Source organism: Salvelinus alpinus, chromosome 2 (genome assembly GCF_045679555.1).
Source record: "Salvelinus alpinus chromosome 2, SLU_Salpinus.1, whole genome shotgun sequence".
NCBI lineage: Eukaryota > Metazoa > Chordata > Actinopteri > Salmoniformes > Salmonidae > Salvelinus > Salvelinus alpinus.
In genome coordinates this window covers 125,555,299-125,581,766 of record NC_092087.1, presented here as the reverse complement: position 1 = coordinate 125,581,766, position 26,468 = coordinate 125,555,299, and the positions used below count along the sequence as shown (strand labels likewise).

General features: G+C 43.6%; 2 protein-coding genes across 8 annotated transcripts in view; one reads left to right on the top strand and one right to left on the bottom strand.

Moving 5' to 3' along the window:
* Positions 1-20,307, bottom strand: part of LOC139568613 (zinc finger protein Aiolos-like) — a 28,280-nt gene extending 7,973 nt beyond the window's left edge. Inside the window, exons 1-4 of one of the 7 annotated variants that reach the window (XM_071390555.1) lie at positions 20,126-20,307; positions 6,986-7,192; positions 4,575-4,639; positions 4,218-4,361 (exon numbers count right to left, since the gene is read on the bottom strand). In XM_071390555.1, the coding sequence (XP_071246656.1) occupies positions 4,218-4,361; positions 4,575-4,626 (196 nt within the window). In that variant the 5' untranslated portion in view covers positions 4,627-4,639; positions 6,986-7,192; positions 20,126-20,307. Of the gene's footprint in view, positions 1-4,217; positions 4,362-4,574; positions 4,665-5,377; positions 6,951-6,985; positions 8,137-20,125 lie in introns of those variants that run through there. The other 6 variants (XM_071390556.1, XM_071390557.1, XM_071390554.1 and 3 more) reach the window with 6 other exon arrangements.
* LOC139568615 (insulin-like growth factor-binding protein 4) lies at positions 8,664-24,991 on the top strand. The gene is made up of 4 exons (XM_071390560.1): positions 8,664-9,641; positions 18,152-18,315; positions 18,892-19,017; positions 20,863-24,991. The coding sequence occupies exons 1-4, from the start codon at positions 9,281-9,283 to the stop codon at positions 20,998-21,000; spliced, it is 789 nt and encodes a 262-aa protein (XP_071246661.1). The 5' UTR covers positions 8,664-9,280; the 3' UTR covers positions 21,001-24,991.
* The last annotated feature ends 1,477 nt before the right edge of the window (positions 24,992-26,468 follow it).

Here is a 26,468-nt window from a genome sequence, read left to right as displayed (position 1 = left end):
ACTTCAATATAACGTTTCCTACAGGTTTCCTCATGGTTCTATTTAAAGTAATGTTCTCAAATGGTTCCAAGAACATTAAGAAACAATGTTCTTCTGTGGGAATTTCAGTACTTCAGCAATTACGTTTCCTACAAGTTTCCTCATGGTTCTATTTAAAAGACATGTTCTCAAATTGTTCCGAGAACCAAAATGTTGTAACGTTCAGAGAAGGTTCTAAGAATGTAATTTAAAAACATACATTCCGAAAACTTCCCATAAAAAACATAAGAACACTTTCGTAACGTTCAGAGATTTACATTTACATTCCGTCCTCAGCATCAACAAAACTCTCTCTAAACTCTATCTTGTTAATGGTGTTCAGGTGTGTTGGCCGTGCCCACTAATTGGCCACCCCTGATCTTAATGAGTGCTTGCATGGCAAGCTAGCTCCATCCTGGTGGTGCAGTGGACTAATTCCATGGTTAGAGAACAGAAGATTATTGGTTCAAATCTCACTGATGGTGTGTCACAATAAAAAATAAAGGTGTTTGCATAAGTACTGCTTAAGGAAATTGATTTTCATGTGTCTTATCTGTGCTTGGATTTCAAAGAAGTTAACCCACAATAAGATAGCAGTGTTATTGAAACATTCAGTGAAAGGTTTAAGGAAGTATTTAAAAACCTCCAAATTACCTATCATTTCCATTCTCAGGGCTTTAATAAAACCTCCCAGGAAAACTTTCAAGGAACCAGAGTAAAACATTCTCATAACCTTCTTGCAACTTAAAAATAAAACATTCTCATAACGTTTAAAAAACTTTCAGTTTTACCAGTCAGGAAACATATGGCTTCGTTCCCACAACCAATGTGAAACCGAAAATATACAGTACCAGTCAAAAGTTTGGACACATCTACTCATTCAAGGGTATACCTTAATGTTTTACTATTTTCTATGTTGTAGAATAATAGTGAAGACATCAAAACTATGAAATAACACATTTAGAATCATGTTTTTAAACAAAATATATATTTTATTTTTTATTCTTCAAATTAGCCAGGACAACTTTGCACACTCTTGGCATTCTCTCAACCAGCTTCAGCTGGAATGCTTATCCAACAGTCTTGAATGAGTTCCCACATATGCTGAGCACTTGTTGGCTGCTTTTCCTTCACTCTGCGGTCCAACTCATCCCAAACCATCTCAATTGGGTTGAAGCCGGGTGATTGTGGAGGCTAGGTTATCTGATGCAGCACTCCATCATTCTCCTTCTTGGTCAAATAGCCCTTACAAAGCCTGGAGGTGTGTTTTGGGTCATTGTCCTGTTGAAAAACAAATGGTAGTCCCACTAAGCGCAAACAAGATGGGATGGCGTATTGCTGCAAAATGCTGTGGTAGCCATGTTGGTTAAGTGTGCCTTAAATTATAAATAAATCACTGACAGTGTCACCATCACACCACCTCCTCCATGCTTCACGGTAGGAACCACACATCATCCATTCATCTACTCTGCGTCTCACAAAGGCACGGCGGTTGGAACCAAAAATCTCAAATTTGGACTCATCTGGCCAAAGGACAGACTCCCACCGGTCTGATGTCCATTGATCGTGTTTCTTGGCCCAAGCAAGTCTCTTATTATTATTGGTATCCTTTAGTAGTGGTTTCTCTGCAGCAATTCGACCATTAAGGCAGGAATCACGCAGACTCTTCTGAACAGTTGATGTTGAGATGTGTCTGTTACTTGAACTCTGTGAAAAACATTTTTGGGCTGCTGTTAACTCTAATGAACGTATCCTCTGCAGCAGAGGTAACTCTTCCTTTTCTGTGGCGGTCCTCATGAGAGACAATTTCATCATAGCACTTGATGGTTTTTGTGACTGCACTTGAAGAAACTTTCAAAGTTCTTGAAATGTTCCGCATTGACTGACCTTCGTGTCTTAAATTAATAATGGACTGTTTGCTTATTTGAGCTGTTCTTGCCATAATATGGACTTGGTCTTTTACCACCCCTACCTTGTCACAACACAACTGATTTGCTCAAACGTATTAAGAATGAAAGAAATTCCACAAATTAACTTTTAACAAGGCACATTGAAATGCATTCCAGGTGACTACCTCATGAAGCTGGTTGAGAGAATGCCAAGAGTGTGCAAAACTGTCATCAAGGCAAAGGGTGGCTAGTTTGAAGAATTTGTTTAACACTTTTTTGGTTACTATATGATTGCAAATGTGTTATTTCATAGTTTTGATGTCTTCACTATTATTCTACAATGTAGAAAATAGTAAAAATTAAGAAAAACCCTTGAATGAGTAGGTGTGTCCAAACCTTTGACTGGTACTGTACATTCCCACAACTTCCAAGGCACCAAATATGCTAGCTGGGTTAGCAGAGCTCCATGGGGCCAATCATCAGACAGAAACTTCCACAAGGCTTTGTGATAAACGCCACATCTCCACTTCTACATTTGTATTTACGGTTAGAATATTTTATAATATTGACACTAGCCCGTCTCCTAGTTTGGTTAGGCGAATTTAGGACAAGGCAGACTGTCAGAGAAAGATTTAGGAGATGTTTTTCGTAGATAACAGCAAGGCATTTCCTTTCAATGCTCAGAAAGCAGAACCAGGGCAGGACGAAGCGGCATAGAGAAACCTCTAAGTCAACGTCGAAGAAAAGAAAACAACAGCCATGCTTCATCTTCTTCTGATCATATAGATTGAGAGCATAGCCCTCCCCATAAGTGTAGCATTGCCTTTCAAGTTAGAAGTGTATACCCCAAACCACGCAAGTGTGCAACCCAAGTCCTAAAAGTGCATAACTCAAACCCAGCAAATGTACACCAATATAGGGCTGGGTGATATATTGTGAATACCTACATACCGGTATGGATTTTTACAATACCATATTTAAAGATATTTTTATACAGTGCTAAATAACTTAAAAGTTCAACAAATAGACTACTTCACTGTCAGCATTGTCCTGATCAGAATTTGTTGCCATTCTAGGGTCATGAACTACTTCTAAAACTTATTTGGAACTTGTATTATTCAGAAACATAAAATTCTGTCAAATGCCGCCATACCATCAAAAATGAGAAAAATATAGTGAAATTATATTTGGGCCAAATCGCCCAGCCCCACACCAATAAGCCGGGCAAGAGTAGGCCTACACCCCAAGCATTGCAAGTTTAAGACCCAAACCCTGCAAGTGTGCACCTCATACCATACAAGTAAATCTCAAGCCCTGCAGTGTATAGGCTATCCCCTAAGTCCTAGAGTCTATATATCCTACAACTGCAACTGTGTACACATCAAGTCCTGTGCTCTGGCCTGCAATGCCTGTCCCTGCTGAGAGTCAACCAACCCCTGTCGAGACTCAAGTTATATTCCATCCAGAAACCACATTGTGGTCTCAGCGGTGGCTGATGCGCTTCCTTGTCATGCAAAGCGCTCAGAGGTGCGATGGAAACTTTGCACAGAGAGAGGCCCCATATAGAGTCCAGGGCCTGAGAGCAGTGAACCGCAGGGCGCGCTTCAGTAGAAATTCAGAGCTACAGGGTTACACCCCGACTGTTTAGCTGTGGCAAAAGACTAAAATAAGAGAAGAGCAAGGCCTCCAGTAGACTTACACCACATCGGTAACACTTTATTTAAGGGTCCATAAGGCATTTAAAAACTGTTTATTCACCATTTTATTTATCATTACTCCCACATCTGTAAATGTTAATAAGTTAGTTATTCACACATGTATATATATTTCCTTAAACATCCTGTGTTGTGTGCCTATTCTTTTGCCATGTACTGCAGGAATGTCTACCAATGGCATGCCCGTCTTTTTGTGAGATATTACACTGGTCACTCAAAGCATTTATAAAGTACACATAAAGTATAAATTGCGCTCACTTTAGATTAGGGACTGCAAATAAAACGGTATGTATACTTATGATTACTAATGATTCATAAATGGTTTATAAATGTTTAAGTAAGGATTAATAAATGCCTTATAAATTGTTTATTACAGACCCTTAAAATAAAGTGTTACCAGCAACTCAGGTTGTAAAATGGAGTCAATAACTGGTTAACACTTTGGTGGTCTGACCTCCTTTGTTCACAGCCTCTGTTAAGCCCAATGGCTTGTGCATATCATCCCATAGGTCGGTTGAGTATTGAACGCAAGTGGGTAAACTAGTCAATACAGCATGGTTTTGGGGCAATGTTCTCATCAACATGTGTTTCGTACCTGTCATTCCCTCTGAGCACTCCATTCCACTCTCTGAGGTCTTCTCTGGGGCCTCCTCTTCCTCTCCCTGCCTCTCCCCTGCCTCTTCTCCTCTCTCCTCCTCCTCTGCCTGTGGCCTCTCATCTGTCACAGCGCTGCTAACGTCTGTGAAGAGACCATCACCATCTTAGTCTTTAATACGGAGCCTAACTTACATCTCAAACCGTACAAGTTTTTCTGGGGCATCATTTTTTTTGTAAGTCAATTTATGACCATTGTATTGTGCACAACATCCTTTTTGCAACAATAAAGATTATTAGCCTACGGTATGGAATATAAGTTATAGTGAAAGTTCTACGTTGAAAAAAGCTGTCATACCCATCGTTTCATCTTTTGATGACTTGAGCTCTTGTTTTTCCTCTGTGTTCATCTTCAATGATTCTCTGTGGAAATAAAACACAAAAGAGGCTGTGTGCCAATCAACCCATTACTGCAAAAGTTAACATTTACCTCAGAAAGCTCTAAATCGGTTATTATATGCAAAATAATACTAATTTAATTTGGCATATTTCCATGGAATTAGTGACTTTTCAAGCAATAAGCCATTAAAGTAGGGCATACTCAATGCAATATGTATATAAATTCAAAAATGTTAATGAAAATAACCATGAAAACGACTAAATAAATGTGTGGTAAAATGTTCGTGCATGGTCCATTGCTCAACCCTAGCAGTTCATTCAAATGAAGAAGAAAAAATATGACAATCACTGAACATGCATTTCCTGCCAAGATGATGCAAATAGAAAACTGTGAAAGAGACACTTCTACAGCAATGAGGCCATACAATTCTCCAGAATATTATTTTATTTTCAACAGAAAAGACACCTTGCCATTGAAGTAGTTAATTTATTTGACAAAATTAAGCCCTATTTCTTACAGCACACTTAAATAGGTTTTTGAGGATAAACTAAAGCTAATAGTTAATGCTTAAAACAATATAAAACTCTCATTATCATAAGACTTTTAGAATTATCGCTAAATGCACCTATTTTAATGTGAACTATTCCGTTTTTTATACAGTAGGCTTATCTTCCTATTCCCATTTCACATTCCTATTAAAAATATATTTAACTCAAGGAAGACAACAGCAGTTTTCATAATCTCTTTTTAAAATGTCTTACCTGTAATTTATGTATCTCCCACCTGATACTGAAGCGCTCACGTCCAGTTTTAAATTCACCTGTCTCTCCCGCCGTTCAGATTCCTATCTCCGCCACTGGATCGCCTCGCGTTATGGATATGCCAAAGTTGACGTCATACGCTAAACTTTGGAGACCGTCTTAAAGGAACAGGGGACTGATTTTTGGCCAAAACGAAGTGATGGAAATACTTTGTAATGGTATAGGAAGACTAGACTGAAGACATTTTAAGAATGGAGGTGAAGTGAAACTGTTGAAGTGGTGAATATGCATTATACATGTATGCATTGATTTATCATTATGATATGAATGACTACGATTGATCAAAACAGGATATTACAATAGATGTTCAACGATGGGCTCCATATAATATACAAGTAACCCACCTTGTGGCCAAAGACTGCTACTGCCTCCTCTTTCCATTTAAAGTGTTTTTGTGCATGTATCCCTGCCAATTATTTAATAATTTGCCAGTAAGTCTATCCACTGATTGTATGAATAGACCATGACCAAGCATGGTAATGCTGTCAGAAGAAACTTTTGTTTGAGTCATGGTTATTGATGCATTCATGTGAAGTGTTGTGGTCTACCGGTTCAAACAGCCTTTTGTTCTGTCTACCACAAGAAGCCCTTTGGTTATAACGGGATCATCGCTTTCTATAGCCTATACTGTGTGTGTGAATATGTGCTCATTAGAGCTGTGGCATTGGACATTTCGGACTAATACAGAGCAGCAAAAAGTGCTTTACTGCAGCTTGGGACAAGCAATCAGGTGTGTGTGTATTGTAGGACACTGACTAACAGAATCACAATCGTATCTGAAAATTAGCTGTGACGGCTGAGGCAGACCGCACATTACTGACTCACCCCCTTTCCCAACCTCATTGCTAACTAACCACCAACTGACACAGGCAGCACCCAATGCTGTATCCCTGTCTCTCACACACATACGGATCACACACGCAAACTCATTTCCAACAAATCACCTACCCGGCTTCATCTGTAACCACGGAGGGACCAGGGAGCATTCTCACTCTCTCTCTCTCTCTCTCTCTCTCTCTCTCTCTCTCTCTCTCTCACACACACACACACACACACACACACACACACACACACACACACACACACACACACACACACACACACACACACACACACACACACACACACACACACACACACACACACACACACACACACACACACACACTACAGTTGGCCTTATTATTTCATGAGAGATGGGAGACCAATAAACATCTCCACCGATGACACCTGTGGATTTCTCTACCGCTGTTACAGTACAGGCTTATTCCCTTATTCGAGTTATGTCTTGAACAAGATATTTGACATGCCAAAAGCAAACGGTTGAAGAAAGGTTATATTGTACTATTTACAGTACGTGTTCCAATATTGTAATAGTTTGTTATTCATTACTTAATGGCCCCTATACCAAGAGACTTGGATAGAAATGACAAAAGGTATTACCAAAAAGCAATAATGGGTAATTTGGGGATTTGTACTGAATATCAATGAGGCCCACTACATCAGTAAAGAGGACTACTGATGTAGTCCGAAATGCAAAATACTTACATTCACTGTGCGAGACTAGACGTTGGTTTCTTGCAGAATGCTGAGACATTTGCTGTATACCCCTGTCGTTTTCTGCTCATTTATTGAGAGAGGGAAGGAAGGAATCTCATCGCTAATAACATGTACCACCCACCTGAGTGGTACTACACTGCCTAGTGAGGTTTGGCCCACGGCCCAGGGCCCAGCCTATGGCAGCGGGCCACCAGTCTGAAGAATGAAAAAAAAGAGGGAAGGAAAGCACACAAAGGCATTACAATACATGCTGGGTTACCATGGTAAAACACAAGCAGAGGAACATAAAAGAGAATTGGCGTCGTTCCAGCCCTCTGTAAGCCTTGGAACCAAATAGTTGTGAATGAGAAAGATCCTGGACACACACATATACACACACGTACACAAAAGACACAGACACTAACGCACACGTTGGCGGCCTACTAATTTACATTCTCTAATTTACAAACACACACCCACAATCAGAACACTCCCAGCTAGCGGTGTAATTCAAAGTTAGCTGGCAAAGCCCTCTGTGGGAGAGGGGAGGCTTTTTTAAAGACCTGTGAGAGCAGGGCTACCACGTGGAGGGCACTGTCCATTTGCCTTTTATAGCTGACCCGCACAGCTAGTTGGAGAGAGAGAGAGACAGTTTCTTATCTTTTTCACTTGCTTTGGCAAGGTAAACATATGTTTCCCTTGCCAACAAAGCCCCTTGAATTGAATTGAATTGAATGGAGAGTGAGTGAGTAAAGGGCAGATGCGGAGGGAGGAAAAGAGGGATGCTGGTGCCTAATGGACTCGTCTTCTCACACAACACACACACTGGCCACGCTAACCACGACCATGTGCAGGAAAGGGACATGAGGTTGCCCAAGCGTTGTTATTTCAACAATGCTTTGTCATTAGCTGGAGGTGTATGTGTGTGTGTCTGTGAAAGAGAGTTTAAGATGGCATGGAAGTGGTTTTCTTTATCCCCTTTGTGTGCATATGAATGCCTTTTACTGCGAGTGAGAATAATAGCTTTCCAGATACGTTCTTCTCTCTGTGTGTGTTTGTGTGTCAGAGTACAAGTTCATGTTCAGGCTAGTGTGTATTTAGAGAGAGAATGAGAGAGGGGGGATGAGAAAGAGAGAGAGGGGAGAGTAGGGGTTAGTGGTTCAAGGAAAGCTATTGTAATGATGTGAGTTAGCAATGTTTTGTGTTCACAGTCATTGTGTTAGGGTGAAGGTGCTGCCAGCTCTTGAGTCTGAACGTGAGAGAGGAGAAGGCTTTAGTTACATATTTTGTCGGTGTGATTCTGTGTTATAAAGGGACAAAAAGTGAGATACTCATTCTGTGAATATTCAACACAGGGAAAGAGAAAGTGAGAGTGGGTACAGCGAGAGTGAACGTGTGTGTGTGTATGTGTGTGTGGAGGGTGGTTCAGCTCAGTCTTTCTTCCCTGCAATTCTGTGCGAGCATTCAAGATTGAGAGAGAAAAAGTGAGGGAGAGAGTACGTGTGTGTGTCTGTGTGAGAGCATGAGTGAGAGACAGCGAGAGAAAAAGAGAGAGAGTGAGGGAGCGAGAGCGTGAGCGCTTAGCCTGGCATTTCTTCCCTGTGCCTTTCAGCTCCTCTCCCCCTGAAGAAGGAGGCGTGTCCATTGGCCAGCAGTATAAATTCCAAGAAGAACCACTCGTGTAGAGCCATTCTCAGGAGCAACCCATTGCACTGCACCCCATATGGAAGAGGAAATTGCTACTCGACTTGAGAAACCTGATGCCCCTTCCCTACACCTGGACATTGGCAAACCACAGACTTTTCTCTTTGCACTATAAGAGGCTTCATGGGCTCTGTGTGAATTCTACTTGAAGGGACAAAGACTCACCTAAATAGACATTTGTTCTACTTCCCAACAAATAACCACTTTGTGCGACTCAAAGACTTAAAGACTTTCGTCGCATGGGAGAGCAAGGACTAGATATTTAGCATTCTTTGATCTACCTGCATTATTTTTCCAACCTCCCAAACATCCTAGGGCTAGGAAATCAAGCCTAAAAAAAAGGCGAGGTAAAACAGCGGGGACATTGTGTTCCAACTCCTGCCAAAACCCCTGCCACCCGAAACACCAACCAGCGGGCAACATCAAAGACCAAACCCTCCAACCGCCTCCCTCCCATTCCTTACCCTCCAAAACTAAAGCAGAGACCAAACAGTTGTGGGTGCGAGAGCAGAGAAACAGAAGGAATACTAACAAACAAACTGTGGGAAAGTGCAAGAGAAATCGAGGGTAAAGATTTGAGATCACGCCTTCGGGACTGCCATGGTGCGAGGTGGCGGTGCGGCTATAGCGCCGCCCTGCTGGGGCCTGTGGGCGGTGGGCGCCCTTTCGCTGGCGACCCTGTGTCTGACGGAGGAGGCCATCCGCTGCCCCGTGTGCTCCGAGGAGCGGCTGGCCAGCTGCCAGCTGCCTGATGGCAGCTGCGAAGAGACGGTGAGGGAGGCGGGCTGCGGCTGCTGCCCCACCTGCGCCCTGGCCAAGGGGGTGCACTGCGGCGTCTACTCGCCCCGCTGTGGCACGGGGCTCCGCTGCTACCCGCCGCGGAACGTGGAGAGGCCCCTCCACTCGCTCATGCATGGCCAGGGAGTGTGCACCGACGAGAGGGATGTGGAAGAGAACTCAGGTGAGACAAGAGGGAAGGTGTGGTTGTGGGATACCGGTATCTTTAACGCTTGTCCACTGATGTGGCTGTATGTGCAGGTGGCATCACTGGTGGTCACCCTCTGTTAAAAATGGGCGATGCATCATCCCACCTTCTTTTCTTCAGTTGTGGTCCAACTCTCCATATTGTATTTTAGGCTACTGTACGCAACACTCTTAGTGGCGCACTGGCACGCCTACCCAGAATTAGGACATGTGTGCATGAGAACACCGCCACCTCAATAGCCTCAGTCGTTTTCCAGGTTAGTACTGTATATAATATGATGTAGCTATAAAATCAAGCCTGGCGGACTGGTTGGTATCGCTCTCACACTCTCTCTTCCTCTCTCTCCCTCTCTCATGTTGGATCATAGCTGGTCCGGTTGGACCATACGCAGTTAAGAGGGCCAGGGTGCCGGGGCTGGGCCAGAGTGTTCTCTCCCTGCTCCCTGTTCTTACCTGAGCTGGGAAAGGTGTGGCAATGTGCTGCTTGTTTGCTCTAATCTCCGCTAAGCCTCGGCCCAGAGCACACACACCAGCTCTTCACGCATGGCCTGACCTGAGAGCACACAGTCCCCCCGCTGTTTTGCGCCCGGCCGTACACAGTAAAAGGACACCTTCTGCCTTAGACAGAGCAGAAAAGCTATCGGTCAGAGAGAGAAGCACTGTGGGGATAGTATGGCTGGGCGTGTGTGTGTATGGATGTATCAAATCAAATCAAATGTTATTTGTCACATGCGCTGAATACAACAGACCTTACAGTGAAATGCCCACTTACAAGCCCTAACCAACAATGTAGTTTAAAAAATAAAATAAAATAAGAATGAGAACAAATCATTAAAGAGCAGCAGTAAAATAATAATTGAGTTATTAAAGTGACTTATGCATAGATAATAACAGGGAGTGTAAAAGAGGGGGGGGGGGGGGGGGAGCAAATAGTCTGGGTAGCCATTTGATTAGATGTTCAGGAGTCTTATGGCTTGGGGGTATAAGCTGTTTAGAAGCCTCTTGGACCTAGACTTGGCGCTCCGGTACAGCTTGCCATGCGGTAGCAGAGAGTACAGTCTATAACTAGGGTGGCTGGAGTCTTTGACAATTTTAAGGGCCTTCCTCTGACACCGCCTGGTATAGAGGTCCTGGATGGCAGGAAGCTTGGCCACAGTGATGTACTGGGCCGTACGCACGACCCTCCGTAGTGCCTTGCGGTCGGAGGCCGAGCAGTTGCCATACCAGGCAGTGACGCAACCAGTCAGGATGCTCTCGATGGTGCAGCTGTGGAACCTTTTGAGGATCTGAGGACCCATGCCAAATATTTTCAGTCTCCTGAGGGGAATAGGTTTTGTTGTGCCCTCTTCACGACTGCCTTGGTGTGCTTGGACCATGATAGTTTGTTGGTGATGTGGACGCCAAGGAACTTGAAGCTCTCAATCTGCTCCCCCACAGCCCCGTCAATGAGAATGGGGGTGTGATCAGTCCTCCTTTTCCTGTAGTCTTGATCACGTTGAGGGAGAGGTTGTTGTCCTGGCACCACACGGCCAGGTCTCAGACCTCCTCCCTATAGGCTTTCTCGTCGTTGATCAGGCCTACCACTGTTGTGTCATCGGCAAACTTAATGGTGGTGATGGAGTCGTGCCTGGCCGTGCAGTCATGAGTGAACAGGGAGTACAGGAGGGGACTGAGCACGCACCCCTGAGGGGCCCCCGTGTTGAGGATCAGCATGGCGGATGTGTTGTTACCTACCCTTACCACTTGGGGGCGGCCCGTCAGGAAGTCCAGGATCCAGTTGCAGTGGGAGGTGTTTAGTCCCAGGGTCCTTAGCTTAGTGATGAGTTTTGAGGGCACTATGGTGTTGAACGCTGAGCTGTAGTCAATGAATAGCATTCTCACATTGGTGTTCCTTTTGTCCAGGTGGGAAAGGGCAGTGTGGAGTGCAATAGAGATTGCATAATCTGAGGATCTGTTGGGGCGGTATGCAAATTGAAGTGGGTCTATGGTTTCTGGGATAATGGTGTTGATGTGAGCCATGAAAAGCCTTTCAAAGCACTTCATGGCTACAGACGTGAGTGCTACGGGTCGGTAGTCACTTAGGCAGGTTACCTTAGTGTTCTTGGTGTGCTTGAAACAAGTTGGTATTACAGACTCAGACAGGGAGAAGTTGAAAATGTCAGTGAAAACACTTGCCAGTTGGTCAGCGCATGCTCTGAGTACACATCCTGGTAATCCGGCCTTGTTAATGTTGACCTGTTTAAAGGTCTTACTCACATCGGATGCGGCGAGCGTGATAAAATGTACGTGCTCTGTGTGTGGGTTTGTATATGTATGCATGTGTTTTTGCGTGTGTGTTCAGTGTATATGTGTGTGTGTGTGTGTGTGTGTGTGTGTGTGTGTGTGTGTGTGTGTGTGTGTGTGTGTGTGTGTGTGTGTGTGTGTGTTTAACAAGAGGAGGTAATAAAAGCTGCCTGTCTGCCTGTATGAAATTACTCTGTAATGGAGTGCGGCCAGTCTCAGGCTATTAGAGCTCTCTGCAATCAGTAATTCATTCTCACTCTCTTCATGGCCCCATTCCTCCTCCTCCTCCTCTTCACTGCAGATGTCTGACTGACTGACTCCTCTTTTACTGGAGATGTCTTGTTCACTTCCCTCTGCAGACATCTTGATACAACCCCTGTCTTTTTCCTCTCACGGTAGTCACATTCTTCTTCTTCCTACTGCAGCAGCAGAGGTCTGGTTCCACTTTAACGTCTAATACTGTATGGCTTATCTGCTATTCCTGTTCCATCATATTCTTCAGATGGCAGCAGATGAAACTGTTCCTGCTTTTTAAAATTCTTCCTCTCTTCCCTTCCAAAGCAGGGGGAACTCGTAGGCAGTTTTTCACGGTGGCGATTTCTATTATGCCAAAGAAGTTTGGTGGCGATCGTAAAAAACGCACCGCGTATGAAGCTATTCACTCATTTGTTCCAGATTTCATCCACACTGATTGTTCCAACATCGCTTCTTTCACCAGCACCGCTGCCGTGACCTCCAAAGGTTATTGGTAATGGCAGTGAACTAACTCCCAGTTCCAAGCAGCACAGCAAGGCAAGACTTTGGACAGACTTGAACAGCCCTCAACTTCCAGGCTGCGTCTGACATGGCACCCTATTCTCAGGGCTCTGGTCAAAAGTAGTGCTCTGCTTTAGGGAGAATAGGGTGCCATTTTGGATGCACTTCCAGAGACTCAAGTCTCCAGTCGTCTCCAGCACTGCTGCATCAGTTTCCCCCTGGGCCTGGGTGAGTTGCTGCTCCTCTCCCCCTGCCTCGGAGCGCATCGCCCACCGTCCAGCTCTGCTAGGATGAGCTCATCGGCACGCTTGCTGCCAGAGCAGAAATGAGAGCCTTCTGCTCTGTGCGAGGCCAGCCTAGGTTAGGCCAGCACATAGCGTGACTAAACGGAATCAGAGAGAGGGAGAAAGCTGTTTAGTGCATGATAAAAGGTTGACTGTCTTGGTTTTGGCTTCGTACCGTCCTCTGCATTGCTTAATCTGGCTGAATGTTTTTCCCTCAACATTGTTTACTGAATGGCTTCGTCATCCACGCCATTGTGTTGTCCGTTTGAGGCGAGCAGCGCTGAAGCAGAAGTGGGCTAAAGTGTGAAGGTTCAGTTCTCGTAAACTCTCTCGACAAGCTAGGGAGTGTCAGCGATTGATGAAATGCTAAACGGTGTCGAAATGTTTGGATGTTTTGTTTTCAGTGTTCTGGAATCCTACTATCCCAGTGTTCAGCTTCGGTTGACCCCCCCCGAGTTGACCCCCCCCGAGTCCTGTCATAAAGCAAAGTACCCCTCAACGTAGCCCTACTCAATAAGTCTTACATCAACACTTCAGTGCAGCGCCTCTGAAACCCCATGCGCCAGAGAGACAGGAAGAAACGGGAAAGAGAGAGAGAACAGAGACAGAGGAAGAGAGAGGGAGTATGAGAAAAACCCAAGCCACAAGTATACGAGTTCCTTTGTGGCACATTTGCCGGGTTTATCCATTATTAAACCGAGGGGTACATCTCCTTGAGACGCTTCCCGCACTGCCCCAGACCTAGCAACAGTGAACATGTCTGATAAAAATAGAAGAGGGTTTTTAAAAAAATGGAACGGATTCCCAAAGACAAGGACACCGTAGAGGGAAGTGTATGACTGATCCTGAATTGACAGCACATGTACAGATGAAACGCTACCATCAAGCAGCAGTCCCAGACACTGAGATGCTGCCTCATATCCCAATGAAACAGTCAATACTCAGAATATAACATTTTCATACGTTTTGTAAATAAACTTTTCCCAAAGCTAGCCTACCATTTCCGTGGACTGACGCACAGACCATTTAAATCTGAGGAAGACATACATTCAGTCCAGATTCAATCTACTGTACGCCTTCTGTTACATTCCTTCAAGTTCAAAGCTGCAGTATTCGTAAACTCATTTTCCATAGCAACTGTAAGTACTGGAGTACATTCTGCATCTTATCATGTCCTGCAAATCTCATGCAGTTCCTTAATAACTGATTCCTAGAAACGCTCTCTCAATCCTAATTCGTCGAAATCATTATGAGGGCTTGGAATCCATTCAAACATTCCGACTGCGTCTCCTTTGGTGTCATATTCAAATGCTTCACGAACCTTTTAAACTTGGACATGTGTAGTATTTACAAGCAGATACAGATGTCAATGGAAATGTCATTACTGACATAAGGTGTTGCGGATGCCATTCATGCTGGTGGTAAGCTTACAGGAGCTACATGTGTCTGATGCACAGTATGTATCTGGATTTAGGCAGGCCTATCAGTGGCACTTCTAGTCGACCATCTGTTCTTGTCAACCATCCACAACTCTTGTTCTTCTTACGATGTGAGGAAAACACTTGTCTGTGTGCTCACTGGAATTATGAAACGGATACAATCATTTCTCTGTGGCCAATGAGGATATGTTGGGGAATAGGGCAAACCAATTGCAGATGTCCCTGAGGGTGTGTTTTGGTCCTTATTATTTGCTTACTTTGGGTATTTATCCCATTTGTACAGCTGGGCGTTTTGCTGCAGAACTCAGTAAATGTGATTAGCTAATTGATCCCTCCGTGGAACCATGGATTTAGGACCGATCCTGGTGTCGGAGCTGTGGAGACAGAGATGCACAAACAAAGCAACTGACGGCGAGTAACAACACAGAGCGATGATGAGCGCTCGCTAGCTGGTCGTAAAATTCAAATACGCCTAATCCTCGGAGCACAGTGAAATCAAAGTCCCTCATAAACTGTGTGAGTTCACGTGTGAACGTATTAAACAGCAACCGCTCCCATCATGTTTTGTTTGGAAACCTTCCATGCAAACACTTATATTACAAACATCTGGCAGGGGATTCAGCCAATGGTGCATTGTGTGAACGGGCGTTCATTAATTTTGAGTTAAGCCTGTTGTTATGTATTGATGCACAGTTTGCACACGAAACATTTCATTTCTAAATTCAATGACTCACTTATCTAATGAATCCAGAGACTCAAATATACAGCAATCAAAATTTGCTTAGTCACTAAGGACAATGTTACTATTGGCTCGAGTAGTGTGTTGCTGTAATGTTTTATGTTGTTGTATTTTGGTGCGTGAACCTGTTTTGTGGGATATTCTTATGGTACACGAGCCAAAACCACCCAAACCAACCAGTAATTACGGTTCAGTTGTTATTTCATGGATAATTCATTTTGGCCCACATGGCTGCTACATGGTTTAAGCAGAGAAGTCAAATGAAAGTTGAAGAAAAAAAAGGGAAGGGTAGTTTTGAGCACATCCCTTTATATTGTAATAATGTCCACATGTATTATTTTACAGTATAGAAATATGCCACACAAAGCACTATGGACCAATAAGCTTAAAATACGACCCCAAAAAGTGGAGGGTAACACTTTAGTTAAACACATTGTACACATTCTTGCTAATGCCAGCTGACATAAAGAGCAATGACTTGACATAAGATATGCGTTGGGTGACAAATTGTGTCACACGTGCACTATTTACATTAAAGCGTGCCAAACGCCCACTGTCTCCTCACCCGGATTTCCACTGATGCGATGACGGCTGACGATAAGCATCTCGCTAGCTGACATACTATAATGCTATATAGCGTAACAAAGTCCAACCTACGGAGCCAGACATGTCCCCCGGGACAGTGTTGAGACTAGTACACATGCTCCATCCAGACTCCCAGTGACAGCTGCAACTGGAACATTGGAGTTCCATGCCATCTTCTGAACCTCTGTGGGCTGGGAGTGGGAACACACCACCAACATTCCCTGGCAAACACCTCACTGGAGGAAGGCTAAGTCAGAGAAAATGACTGAAAAATGGTTCGCAACTCGGTCGGTTGTAGACTAGTCTGCACTAATTCAATCATATGATGGAAGATGACGATGGTTTGAGGGATCCAGCAGCTCTTGAACACACGTTAACTTTACATGAACCTCCCTGTTGACATGTTCATGGCCTTTGGTTTATAAACGCTGTCAAAACAGAGGGAAATGATAGAACCTTTATCAGAACAGTCGTAAAATCGAGTCTATCTTTATCTTGGCTATCCACCTGTGGCTGGGGTTGGATGCGAGTGGATACTGCACACTGTCCATACTTGCGGTCTTCATCATAGCTCTTGACAAAGGAATCTAGCTGAAATGGTTGGCCCTGGCTTTTTTTCCTGTTTGTTTAACATTATACATTTGTATTAAAAGAACATTATACTTGGATTTTTTCCTGGAGTGCGTCCCGTCCTTTCTATTATTCATCATAGCAGCCTGCCTTGTGCCTTAGCCTGCCTGTGTTTGAAACTGAGATGTTGACACAATCCTCCCGAAACCACACAATGAAGCAGCAGCTTCCTCCCCGGAGAACAGCGGTGGCAGCAAACAGGACATGGCACCCCTGACCCACTTTTAAATAACTTTGGGATTGTATGAAATGGCACTCCAAAAGAGCATGGATTCGGCAAACCGCGAAATGGCAAAAGAGGGGAAGAACAATTTATAGGGAGACGGGAAAACAGCTGAAGTCATGCTGGGTCTTGCGGAAAGTGCTGATGAGTAAGGCCAACAGAAACATACAAACCCCCGGTCGGCAGAACACAGCCTGTCAATGAACTTCAGAGCAACTCCCTCACCTCAACCTCATGTAGAGGGGTACGGTATAGAAATGTAAACCTCTCGTGTCATTACTGAAATATGACTAGAATAGCTAATGGCAAAACCCTTTACCCCAAGTCTGAAACAGCCAAAGGTCTCCTTACCTCATGAGTAGGCTAGTCTATCCATTGTTCAATAACAAAAATAACTTCACAACAAAACCTGTTGATAGCGAATTGCTATTTAATCCTAATTACAGAGTGAATTCCCTTGGAAAACGTGGAAAGGTCAGAGAGCAATGCAGAAGATCTGACTATGAGAGAAAGTAGGTTCCCAGAAGCAACTGGTATTATGCCACACTGACGTGAGACGCCATTCGTGCTTTGATCTTTCCAGTGATCTGACAGACAAAGCTCAAGGAAGCACAAAAGTCCAGGCTCTGGGTGCTATGGTTGCAGTGCCAACCCATGAAATGCCACAGGTCACAAGCAGAACCACAAAGAACAGTTGGTTTGGGAAAAAATGTGTTTGAGTTACCAACCAACCCTGCAAAGGCCACAGGTGAACAGTCAAGCCAGAACAAAACAGCTGTAAAGCTCTCCACACTCCATACGTTTGCCCACCGGCACCTTGTGACACTGCAAAATACCCTCTTCCAATCTCCATCTGGTAGAGTGAGGGTTTCTTTTGCTGTAGGGGAGAATGGAAGGGGGGGGGGGTGCACATTCCTGAGGAAACAGCTGGCTGCCTGCAGGGCCAAAGAACTGGAGAATTATTGCAAGGTAAATGTGGCACAGGCCACAATGGGTAGGCAGGCAGTGAGGAGAGAGGGGGTGGTCATTTACTGTACTGTACCCCTCTGAGTGGGAACACCACTGTTTGTCCTTGATGCTAAGCCTGGTTCTTAGCCTACAATTCCCCATGGTGTTTTCATCAAATCAAATCAAATGTTATTGGTCACATACACATATTTATGGAAAGATATCTCTCTGTTGGTATGACAACATTTGCGTTGGGTCAGATCAGTGATATACTGTAAATTAGGTACATTAAATTATACATTTTCATGCAATCAACAAATTGCGAAAAGCCTCTGAGAGGCGGTGTAATTGACAGAGAAGCTTGTCAAAAATGGCATGGTCTATTGTTTCAACTCTTGTGGTGTGACACGTATGAGTTGCGACCTTGTACGGGTTGGGATTGCGAGTCTTTCATGTGTTGTGTAGGTTGTAGCTCTAGAGGTTTCCCTTGTAAAAAAAGGTCTCTTGACATTGATGGGACTTACTGGATAAATAAAGGTTTAAATAAAATGTCGGTGACTTGTAGTGTTGTGACTCAATGTTAACTGTTGTGTCCCACAGCGCTGGACAGGCAGGATGAGATCATCCCTGAGCACCCCAATAACAGCAACATCCGCTGCAGTCCCCAGGACAAGCGCTGCATCCAGAAGACCCTGGCCCGCCACCCCGCCAAATCCACCAATCAGAGAAGCAATAACGCCAGGGAGGATCCAAAGGCTGCCCTGGTGAGCGCACCAACCACTGTTCACCTCCGTATAAGAAAAGATTACACATAAAGATTATATATAGGAAAACATTACATACGCACATTTAAAGTATTTGAGCAGGTGCTGGATATAAAAAATTATGTCACCCCATAGCTTTCAACTAGAGTCTAGTTGAGACTTGTTACTAGACCGACACAGGTCTTAACAGGTGTTTTCAATGACTATTTTACAGATCAAAATCCATGAGTTTAGCAGTTGGGTTACAAACGGCATGTAACCTATTTGTTATTTTCAGCCCTCATCATTTAATGGCCATCTCATGAAACGTAACCCAGGTGTTCACTGAAACCAACAACAAAGGGTAGTATAAAAACTCTTTGCCATTTCCAGATACCTACATGGACGTATAAAAGCAGACATGGCGTACATTTCCAAACATCTACATGGGCCGCACTAGCCTGGGTACCAGTCTGTTTAGCTAACATTCCACTCCTTGTACTCCGTGTCATATGCCAAGGATTAACATGACAGGAGTGGCAAGGAGTGGAATGATAGCTGAACAGATTTACGACTAATTCCACTGGTCGTCCTCAGGCTCCATGTCGTGCTGAGCTGCAGAGAGCGCTGGACCGACTGGTGTCCAACACTCGCACCCACGAGGATCTCTACAGCATCCCCATACCCAACTGTGACAAGAACGGAGACTTCCATGCCAAGCAGGTTTGTCGACTGACAAGCAGTCATTATCCCAATGGTATCTATATTATGCACTATTCAGGAAGTACTCCGACATACTCTGAAATGGCACCTTATTTATTCCCTATGTAGTGCACTATTTTTAACCAGAGCCCTATTGGCCACTACCAAAAAAGTAGACCACTATAAGGAATATCGTGCCATTTTGGATGCAGACATTTATCCAGGTAGTCTGTGGAGAAGGTCTTTAGCAAAGGAGATCCGATCGTCTATCATTCACTCGGTCTGGTATCAGACAGGCACATAAGAACACACCACGCAAACAATCCCCTCTAACATTGTCACGGCTCTATTAGCCAGAACACAAAATGGCCCTGTAACAGCATTGTTTTATGTGAGCATTTTCTCCTGCCAAGACTCCACATCCACAGACAAGCAAAGTGATTTATCAAAGAAAAATCGTGCTGTACCGTGTACGTACAACACAACACAGTGGTTAACCTAAAAGGGTTGACAGTAATCGCTTCATTGCAGTGATAGATGTCATTAGCTTTTCGAAAAGCTATTATTTCTCGCTATGTCTGAAATGGGCAACTTTGTAGATAAGACTGGGAAGAATCTGAGAACATGGAGCTAGATAAGGCTTGTTGCTCTGTAGAGCTGAATACGCTACGAAGCAACAGGCGTAGCAGAGTCAGTCAGTGATAAAAGGCTTACCCTGCCAAGGGCATCAGAGTCTGGGGTTAGGCTTGATTGTGTAACACAGTTAAAGTACCCTCGTCTGCTCTTTATAGTGTGTAAAAGGCATCTGTTTACTGTTTATCTATAATTGCATTGTGGTAGAACTTTACGACACCCGTTGTGAGCATAACTAAGGTTATGAGAGGTCATCTGGCATCTGTTCATTGCACAGGAGGAATCTCAATAGGAAAGTTGAGCCAGGCTGATGGGGTGTTTCAAAACCACCCCAGGCTATGTACAGATACGTATCACTCAGTGGTTATGATTCATACAACTTTGAGATTCTATTCAATTGATCCGTATTCACACTGGTGAGATTGAGGGGCTTGAGAGAAAGTTATTAACAAAGGGAACAATGTCAAATATAACAGTGGTTTGAATTTGAAGGTACCTCAGGTTTGAATTTGAAGGTACCTTAAAGATGGAATCCGCAGGAGGGTGGAAACATCGCCACTGGCCGCCATTCCACCGTTGTTAATGTTTTAGTTTTTGTTTCCGAGCTGAAGAGTCGTGCAGCATGGTACAAAAAAAATATTGCAGTACAGTACTCTTCAATCGTGCGTGTCCGAGGATGACTAAAAGTGTTTGTTGTTTGCAGTAACTTCTTTGTTGTAATATCACAAACGGGCGTGGCATTTCACCGTTAAGTAATCCAGCTTTAAGGGAACTAAGTGCTATTAAGAAACAGCAACAGCTTATGCCAGAGTTCCTGTGGTTTTCTGAGCAAAGTTTTCTGAACCAAAAATATATATTTCGTTGTTGGACATAAAATACTATAGAATCACCAGGAAATCAGCTCAAAGTGATTTTAATTTAGGAAATCTGTTCCCAAGTATTCCCATAAATAGAGAGGCATATGTGATCGTATCACAATGTAATCAAGGTTTGAAATGATTCTGTTTTTGTCAAATAGTATATCTGTTTGAGATTCTTGCGGCCAATTTGCAGTGTACAAATTATTTATAACTATGTTCCAGCCCCCGACCATCCGCTCAAGGAAAAATCAGTCCATTGCTGAATGTATTTGGGGACCCCTACCTTATGCCATTGATCTGTATCATATGCCTATCATGCAACAAATGCCATTTGGCTTGTGACTGACACCTGTCTTGTTTCTTGTGTCTACAGTGCCAGCCAGCACGTGACGGGCAGCGGGGAAAGTGCTGGTGTGTCGACCAGAAGACGGGCATGAAGCTGCCGGGGCCCCTGGAGCTGCGGGGGGAACTGGACTGCCACCAGCTAATGACTGCAACCATGAGAGAGTGAGGAGGGGACCGGCGGGGCCCCTGGGGGGCCAGGGCTAGGGCTTAGGGCCAGCCAAATTCTACTGGTGCTGTTTAGTTACAACTATGGAAGGAAAGGACTTAACCCTAAAGCCTCACTTCACGTGAGGCTAACGGTACTTGCTTGATATGAAAAAGATAAAAGGAAACCATAGAATTTTGCTATTTTACTATTGTTTGTTTTCGTGTGTGAGTGTATGTCTGTATGCATCGTTTTGAGCACATGTGTGTATTTTACGATTCTGTGAAGTTAGGCAGATGCTCTTGCTTTAAATAACAGGTGGCAAACAACAAGCCCCCGAATAAAAGTGTTGTAAACACTCTTCTCAAAACAGGACAACATTGGTTTTGTGTAGTCTAGTTGAACTCTGATTTCCATCTCTTAGCATCTTTGAAACAAAAAACATAAAAACTTGACGCATGAGTTAAGTGTCCTAACATGACTCACCATCGACCATTCAGCAGCAGCTATAGAATATAATGAATATTGGGAGTGTGTGTGAGCGAGAGAGAGAGAATTACCAATTGATGATAAGCCACAGCTTTTCACAACATTTGGCGACATGAAGTGAAAAGAGAGATTACTTTTGAGAGAATAAACTGTACCTCTGAGAGGAACTCAGAATAGATGTGCTTTATCGCTATCCCCCTTCTCTCCCTCCTCTCCGCTTCCCCCCTTCTCTTTGACTGGGAGCTCTCTCTCTGGCTTATTTGTCCAGGGGGACTGGCAGCATAGCTGGGCTCAGGACTCTGTACACTGCTGATAGGATAATCTTGTTTCTCCAGCTGGGGCTGAAGTGCTAAGACGCCAGTGCTGCTGCTCTCATGTTTGTATGAATATGCTTCTATATACAGGATTTCTTTCTAACCAAGAGACTGCTTGTTGGCAGTATTGTGTAGTTTATAGTGGTGCTATACACTCATTGTGCCAAAACCCCCCCCGTTTTTTCCCCCTGTGCTTTTTGGGGGATTGTTTTTAGAAGGAAACAGAGATACAAACTCCCAGATGAGGGGGACGATCTTAGAATGGCCTAAATGTGTGACTGACCACAAATACTGTCTAGTTGTCACACAAATATCTCCCAAGTTTTTATACTACATTGGTGAAATAAAACGTAGAAGTAAATACACGGATATCCGTGGGAGCATTACTATAGTTAACCGCCTGACTGTTTCATGGACTAATGTAGTGACTTTGCATGATTGTAGCATGTGTGGCTAGTGACAACTTCTTACGGCTAGAAGAGAAGAGGACTTTATGACTGCATGATGAAGAAACACGCTCTAGACAGCCTCTGTAATTGCTAGCTATCTGAAACGTTCAGAGAAACGTCAGATGTCTATATAATACCATTAGAAACCTCACAGTGAGATAGCATCCTGGTCATACATGGACTCCCTCCAGTATAAGTGAACACCGTTGACTTTTACTCTGGCAGAGCCAGTTATCAGGTTTGACATCATCGATGAAGCAGTGTATGAGCCGAGGAATCATTGATTTGTATTATTATGTTGACAAACTTACTGGTGCATCATACTCTACATACCTTCCACATATACTACATGGACAAGACTGTTAACATCCCTACAGCGATTTGATTGTACTGTATTGCAAATGGGTGGAAAAGATCATGGTTGGTTCCCTCGGGCTATGATCTATGATGTGATTGGTTGATTGACTGACTCAGGCTTAACCTGTGGAGCACAGGGAGTATAGGAGAGAAGACGGCCCTTGGATACAGGACAGTCTGATCAGTGAGTTCAGTGAGGTCGGTCGTTTGTCATTTCTAGAAATGGATAGTGCACTTAATCTCCCTGAGAGTGTTGGGTTACTAATTGACTCCAGGAAGGATTCATCTCGCCTGGACATTCATTATTGGTGTTAATAGTACACTGGCACAGTTAGCGTCATGTAGAGCGAGGCGAGGGGACAGGGCCGAGGGGGTAAACCAGACGGACGTGGGCAGTAGTTGTCCTGCTTCCTCTTTCAAGAACTGAAAGAAGAGTGCAGGACAGGTTGTCCAAAAACGGACTCCTACAAATGATAGGCAGCTCTTTTTGTCAGCAGAGATGTGAGTAGATAGACTAGAGGGAGAGGGAATAGAGACAGTGTGAGTGACAGAGAGCTGGAGAGTTCCAGCTACATTTGTATCGCACTGATTTGCTCTCACAAAGCCACATTGTTTCCGTAAGGCACACAGCTTTTACCATTCCCTCTCTCTCTCTCTCTCTCACATACCCCTCTGGTTTGACAGAGGAGCCTAGAAGTCATTCAAGAGCTTTCCTCTGGCTGTTATCCAGAGCAGCAGAACACGTACTGTAGCAAGTCCAACTAAGCCCAACATAGCAATGCCCTTCATCACGGTTGTGCTGTCATTGCTGCCATGGGTAATGGGGACAGAAACATCTAATTTCATTAGGCAACATTGAACATTCACACCTCCCTGCCTGGGGACAAAGTAGATAGAAACCCAGCTGTATTACATTGCCATTCAGAATCACAATATCAAAGACATTTGGGTCGATGTGTGACAAGACCTGACATGAGCCAGGCCAAAGATAATTATTGCGGACTTAGCCAACTGTACTGTATCTGTAACTTGCTTCCTTGTAAAAAAATAAAATAAAAAAAAGAATAAAAAACTGCCAAAGTTATCCAAAGGGTCTATGGGGATATTGCATGGTAATACGGTTGTAGTTTACTTCGCAGTCCCTCAGTCAATGACTTATCTTCTGAACTAATTACTAACCTGTAGACATTTACTTAGCCTACATTTGACCAAAACTTTGACCGAAAAACAAACATCCCCAGTGGGCTGGTTGAACCGACGTCCAGTTTTGCCTGCTTCTGGGTCATTAACCTTGAAACTGAGTCTCTTGATGATCACTAATAGTTCATAGTAGCTTCTTCTCAATTGACAAGTCCCTAAAACGTTTTTTTTTGGCTCTCTGAGGCTATTCAATAAAACGGGATGCTCTTACTTTCCGCCACATTCCATCATGACATCCACTATTCCCCTATACTACATAAGAGCAGTTCCACCTCAGCAGCCCCCAAATGAAAAGCCCATATTCCAAAAGCTGGTCATATTTTCATTATCACTGTAAAAATTCCTTGTTCTAAACCGTAATCACACAGAACTACAACAAAGCGACTGATGTCATTCCCAACTAGAAAGACACAGGAAACGGTATTAAGGAAGGAGGATATACTGTAGCTGATAAGTTGATTGTAATTCCAAACACAATGAAGTAACACGAACATTGAAAGGCTTCTCCAAAGAAGTTACAAGGTAGAGTATTTTGAGGCATGAAACCCCCAAAACTATAGGAGTGCTTTGTGTACATTAAATGTTGATATTCCCTTGTCATGTACTGAATGAAAAAACACCATACATAAGTCTAAGGCCTTATCTTTACAAGTAGGCCGTCATTGTAAATAAGAATTTGTTCTTTACTGACTTGCCTGGTTATATAAAGGTAAAACAAAGTAATATGAGTCCTAGAACATTCCATTTCTGTGCTACTGTAGATATTATCTCTAGGTAAAGTAGTGATATGTTTCAAGTCAATGGTCCTGGTTTTCCTTTTGGATCCAAGACCTTCCGTGTTTAATTTACATTCAACTGTGTATACTTACACTATATTACTTGATCTCTAACTTTTTCTCTACTGTATTTTGTATTTCTGAGGGATATTCCTGTTTGCCTTGGACTTTACCTGTTAAATCTACTGTAAAAAAAATCAAAGTAACTTTAGCATGTGTAGCCTAACTATATACTGGGTTTAAACATGGCGAGATCTTGTAGGTGTGGTCCAGAACAGGGCCGTGCTTTACAAACATTGAAGAAAACGCAGCAAGAATTGTTGCTTGTTACGGAATAATGATTTGGTTACCTTAGAGGTTTTTACTCTATGTATGAATTGTGTACATTGTGTTAGATCCAATGAAATGATAAACGTGTAGTATCTGATCTCTCGCCTGATTCTTTCCCCCTCTAAACGGCTGCATGGCATGTAGTTAAACTGTTCATGTATGTTAGATCATGTACCAAAATATTCCACCACACGGTAGATACTGAGTTCAGGGAAAGTGTATACTGTGCTAAGTGTAGGCCATACTGATTGCACAAGAACCGAGGGTGCACTTCTAAACGGGGTTGTTTCAATCAATACGTCTGGATCATCAAAGGCTAAGAAAACCATCATCTCATTACTATTTTCCAGGTCCACCACACAACCATAGCTACAGGTCAACAGGTCAACCGACCGAGTCAGAAAGTGCTGAGGTTTCTGTCAACTGAACATCTGAAAAAAATCTCAAGAATGTATTTTGCCGGATGTAACTTTTGAAGACTTGTTAACAGAAATATATTTTCTAACTCCACTTAAATATACACATCGTTAACAGTAATACTCAAGGCACGTCCAACGAATACCTCAGGAATGATACATCATAATAATGTGACTGCCACCGCTTCTAAAAATACCTGCACGGTCCACCACCAGAGTAAACTTTCAAGGCTGCTTAGTTCCACTGCCCAAGTTTATTGGTGAGCCATACAGGCTTAAGAAAAACTGTACCTGAATCAGAATGGGAATACCCCGGACCTTTCAGAAAAAAATCCCATGCCTAATCCAAAATGGGAACTCAGTAGGGATTTAAGTGGAATCCTCTGCTTGATTTAAAATGGGATTGGCCTTTTCCAGCCTGCAGGCATCCAGAATCCCAGGGCTGTGCCAAGGAGGCCTCGGGGTGTGTCAGTTAAGCCCTTACATCTGGCATTTAGCCTAGGGGTCATCCATCTCTGCACACCTCTGTCCAGTACATGAACAATAGGCTATATGAAATATTTACGGAATACAATGGAGTACTGCATGACAGGTGCCACACATCAAGTAAGTGATGCAGTGATGGAGGTCAATGTACGCAAGCTGGCCTATCCATAGATATCAAACAGTGCTATCTCAATGGGCCTATCTGCAGCTAGCTAGCAATTACAGAGGCTGTCTAGAGCGTGTTTCTTCATCATGCAGTCATAAAGTCCTCTTCTCTTCTAGCCATAAGAAGTTGTCACTAGCCACACATGCTACAATCATGCAAAGTCACTACATTAGTCCATGAAACAGTCAGGCGGTTAACTATAGTAATGCTCCCACTGATATCCGTGTATTTACTTGTACGTTTTATTTCATCAATGTCGTATAAAAACTTGGAGATATTTGTGTGACAACTAGACAGTATTTGTGGTCAGTCACACATTTAGGCCATTCTAAGATCGTCCCCCTCATCTGGGAGTTTGTATCTCTGTTTCCTTCTAAAAACCATCCCCCAAAAAGCACAGGGGGAAAAACGGGGGGGGGGGGGGGGGGGGGGGTTTGGCACAATGAGTGTATAGCACCACTATAAACTACACAATACTGCCAACAAGCAGTCTCTTGGTTAGAAAG

Excerpts from the sequence above, each read along its gene's own strand:
- LOC139568615 (XM_071390560.1), top strand. The coding sequence starts at position 9,281 with ATGGTGCGAGGTGGCGGTGCGGCTATAGCGCCGCCCTGCTGGGGCCTG. Across the intron at positions 9,642-18,151 it reads GGATGTGGAAGAGAACTCAG|CGCTGGACAGGCAGGATGAG; the intron begins GTGAGACAAGAG and ends TGTGTCCCACAG. Across the intron at positions 18,316-18,891 it reads AGGATCCAAAGGCTGCCCTG|GCTCCATGTCGTGCTGAGCT; the intron begins GTGAGCGCACCA and ends GGTCGTCCTCAG.